The sequence below is a fragment of the Dipteris shenzhenensis genome, chromosome 10 (assembly GCF_047967505.1).
Source record: "Dipteris shenzhenensis isolate YYH24624 ecotype China chromosome 10, Dip_SZ_1.0, whole genome shotgun sequence".
NCBI classification, from domain to species: domain Eukaryota; kingdom Viridiplantae; phylum Streptophyta; class Polypodiopsida; order Gleicheniales; family Dipteridaceae; genus Dipteris; species Dipteris shenzhenensis.
In genome coordinates, this window is record NC_141605.1 from 48,019,355 (window position 1) to 48,023,065 (window position 3,711).

General features: G+C 44.1%; 1 protein-coding gene across 1 annotated transcript; it reads left to right on the plus strand.

The window, feature by feature from the left end:
- The first annotated feature begins 260 nt into the window (after positions 1 to 260).
- LOC147897914 (F-box/kelch-repeat protein At5g15710-like) lies at positions 261 to 2,181 on the plus strand. Its single transcript, XM_087380849.1, has one exon. It carries the CDS (start codon positions 909 to 911, stop codon positions 2,100 to 2,102), a length of 1,194 nt encoding a protein of 397 aa, XP_087236975.1. The 5' UTR covers positions 261 to 908; the 3' UTR covers positions 2,103 to 2,181.
- Positions 2,182 to 3,711: the final 1,530 nt, after the last annotated feature.

A 3,711-nucleotide genomic window follows, 5' to 3' on the forward strand; every position in this document is an offset into this window, starting at 1 on the left:
GATGTGAGTCCGGACTCTCGTTTTCTCAGTGCCCACACATTTTGGGGGTGAGAGTGGTGCGGGCGGGTGTGAAAAACCCCTTATGTTCCCTTATGTTAGCTTGTGAAGGAGGAGAACCATGAGGATACAGGTCCGAAAGGGCAGGCCAAAAAATGTGCATTAAAAAAGTGTCAAGAGAGAAATTCTCACCCAAAAAAGAGAAAGTGTGAGAGAGAGAGAGGGGAGGGGGGGTGATTGGAGGGGACGCAGTTTGTGCGTCTTTGAAAAGACTCGTCTTCTTTCTTTCTTCTTCATCTTCTTCTGTAGCTTCCTCTGCACTTTAGGGTTTCAGATCCTCCATAGCTTCTTCCCTCCCCTCTCCCTCACTCCTCCCTTCCTTTCCCCTTTCGATCTCCCCTGCTCTGCTTTTCCTGCCCGAATCTTTGCGATTTCGGTCTTCACCTCTCTTCGCTTGCATCCTCCTTCATCTTCTTAAGGTATTGTATCGTTTCTCGCTCTTCTAGGGAGATTTCGGCTCTTCCTTCCTTTGCCTGCACCCCGACGCTTCCGTTTTCACCAATGGCTGATTTCCCCTTCGTCCTCTTCCCCTTCCTTGATGTTCGCTGCGGGTTTTCCCCCTCTCCCTTCTCTGCACCGAACGTCTCGGGTAAATTCCTCGATGATCCGGTATGCAATAGCTAGCGTGCATTTCGAAGAATCGGAAGTGTGCAAACACCTATAGTGAAGGATTTTGCACGCTTCTGTGATGAACGAGATTCAGGACAGCTACTTCCCTGAACGCGTTTCCCCAGCGAAGAATTTGATTTAAGGCTTTCTATTGATGAATTTCTTGTAGGATGGTTGTGTTGTGAGGTCATCGTTGCCCTTGAGAAATTTTCAAGTTGATCGTCTCGTGTAGAACCATTCAGATGGACTCAAAGGAAGCTGACGATAGACCTTTCCCAAAACAGCAATTGTGTAAGCACAGAAAAACAGAAGTCAATGGCGAAGTTTATCATCGTAGTGTCTGGGATAAACTGCCTCAGGAGCTTGCTGAAAGGGTATTTGCCCTCTTGCCGGTTTCTTCCGCGGTTGAAAGCCGGCGTGTCTGCAAGAAATGGAAGATAATTCTTTCTTCCCGCAGTTTCTTAAATCTTTGGGTCAAGATTTCCCCCCAAGTGTCGTGGTTCCTTGTGTATCACAATTCCCGTGGCTTCGCGGCATTCAGCCCCATTTCAAAGAGTTGGAATAACATCCCCGTATTTGCAAGGTGCTCTTTAGATCCCCGCCAGGTGCTTCTCATGGCATCGTCAGGGGGCTTGCTCTGCTTTAGAAGTCGAACCACAGAGTACCCGACCCTCACGATCTGCAACCCAGTTACCAAATCTCATAGAGTTCTACCCGACATGCTTCAGATCCGGTACATTGACATTTTGGGAATGGTTGCTGACAAGAACACTAACAGCTACAAGATTCTTGTAACTGGAACGACGGACACAAATGTTGGCAATAGCATCACCGAGGTTTACGACTCTATAACCGGTCGCTGGGTTCATCATTGTAATTCCGAGCAAGAATTCTTGCAATTCTGGTATGAAGTGCATGCTATATGGTGCGATGGGTCTTTCTATTGTTTGACCATGCCCATTTCATCTACGCAAGGTTACCGATTGTTGTCTTATAATATGCTGCGGAAAGATTGGTGCGATCTTGATGTTGCGATGCCATCCAAAAATCTGCGGTGCCCATCTCTTTTAGCTTGCCAGGGACGATTACTATTGGCTGGAAAAATAGTTGTTGAGAGTACAATAAAAAGTGTTCGTATCTGGGAGCTTGATCGGGCCACCTTAAAATGGAAAGAAATTGATTCCATGCCTAGTTCCATTTTGAGTAAGATTCACATACCATATTTTTTGGCGATCCAGTGCTATGGAAACACAGATTTAATTTGTTTCAGCAGACATCGTGGCTGGCAATCAGTAATTTATGACTTATCACGACAGACTTGGTACTGGATACCAGACAATAATGCATGCAAGGAACGTAAGTCTCAAGATGCAGCTCCTGACCGAAACAACCTTATTGGAATGTCTTATGAACCTAGCCTGGTAGCCAGTGTCTAGTATCAAAGTTAAGAATGCCCTTGTAATTTCCTGTTCATCTGTATTTAGCTCCATCCTGTACAATTTAATTGTAAAGTGAACTTTTTTTTCTTTGCAAAGGGCTCGTGTTCTGCAGCGATTTTGTTCATTCTTAATTTCTTCTAGCGTTCCCATTTGCTTCAGCGCAGCTGTTGGCATGGTGATGATCTAGAACTTACAATGTAAATATGACCTTGCTTTTTTGCTTTAGGTCAAGCTGATATGAGTGGTTTTTGCAGAGAGTTTGGGGTTCTCAATGTGAGGTTTCCAGTTCACATGTTGAAAGCTTCGGTTTGTGTATTGGTTAATTGTTTTGATGCGTTTAATATGATCAAGTTGACCATAAGCTGCAGTGCACGGTAATCCAGCTTTGGACCCTTATATGATATATGCCCGTTATTATCCGTGGCTTTTTGGATACCATGAGTTTCACTAGTTGTTATGAAACCAAGGCTTTGCTAGTTGGGAACTGCAGATGTTTTTAAAGCTGTTGATACATTACGTGCTTTATGGCAGCACACTTGTTGTCAATATTTTCATAAACGAAGTCATATATTCCAACAACGGGCTTCACATCAATCTTATGGCAGCAAGCAGTTCATTGTGGCAGCAGCCTTATTCTTGGGCTTACCGAAATAGCTTATGTTTCTGCCTCCAGTTTTTCCCTATTTGTTTCATTGAGGAGGCAGTCTCGTGGAGAGTGAACATTGAGAACTTAAATTATGAATCATTCTAAGTGACATTGTGAAAATAATGAGCAAACTTGCACATCGTTCTAAGAAGATGATGCCAAAGTTTTGGCCACGGGTTCTTTTAAACAGATATCAATTGCCTATTTTCCTGATATCTCCAAAGGTTGGCCATATAATGACTTGTCTTTAAATGGTACCGATGAGTTTGCAACTCTCTCTAAACATATCCCTTTCATTCTAGATGTAGCTTCTTGAGCTGACCTCTGGCTTTGGTATTTTCAATCAGTTAAGCTCCAGCTGGGAACACGTTCACTTCCTGTAATTGCCTAGTGCAGAACCTTTTTTTCTACTCTTCTTACATCTCACATCCTTGTTGTTTACATATATGCATGATCTCGACTCGATAGCTGGGTGAGGAGGCAAGCAGGGAAGAGTGACTGTATTGTGTGAGTTTCTCAAGGGCGGGCGATTGGAAAGGCCTGCATTAGTAAGTCATTTGACATAGTCGTGCAAGTTTGGTTGTTTTCTTGTAGACATGTCTATTGGTTAGCCAATTACCCACCCCAGTAATGGTTCTTGCCCTTGAAACTGTGTAGAGATACATCTTCGTTCTGGCATGATTGGGGAAGTAATATGTGCCCTACTATTTTCTGCACTGTTTTGCACGATTGTTACTTTCGGACGTTTTTATCAATCCAAGGGGTCCAAATGGGAATGTTCATGGCAGAAAGAAGAGGTATTTAGGAGAGAGAGGGAGAGGCGAGGGCTGAGTGGAGGGAAAGAGAGAGAGTGGGGGGGAAGAGAGAGAGAGTAGAAGAGGTAATCGCGACAGGGAGGCAGATTCGGTTAATTGCGATTCTTCGTGAATTAATCAGGTTAATTGCGAGCTAGGGAGGGGG

What these genes read in the sequence shown, in the direction of transcription:
- LOC147897914 (XM_087380849.1), top strand. Translation starts at nt 909, where the DNA reads ATGGACTCAAAGGAAGCTGACGATAGACCTTTCCCAAAACAGCAATTG.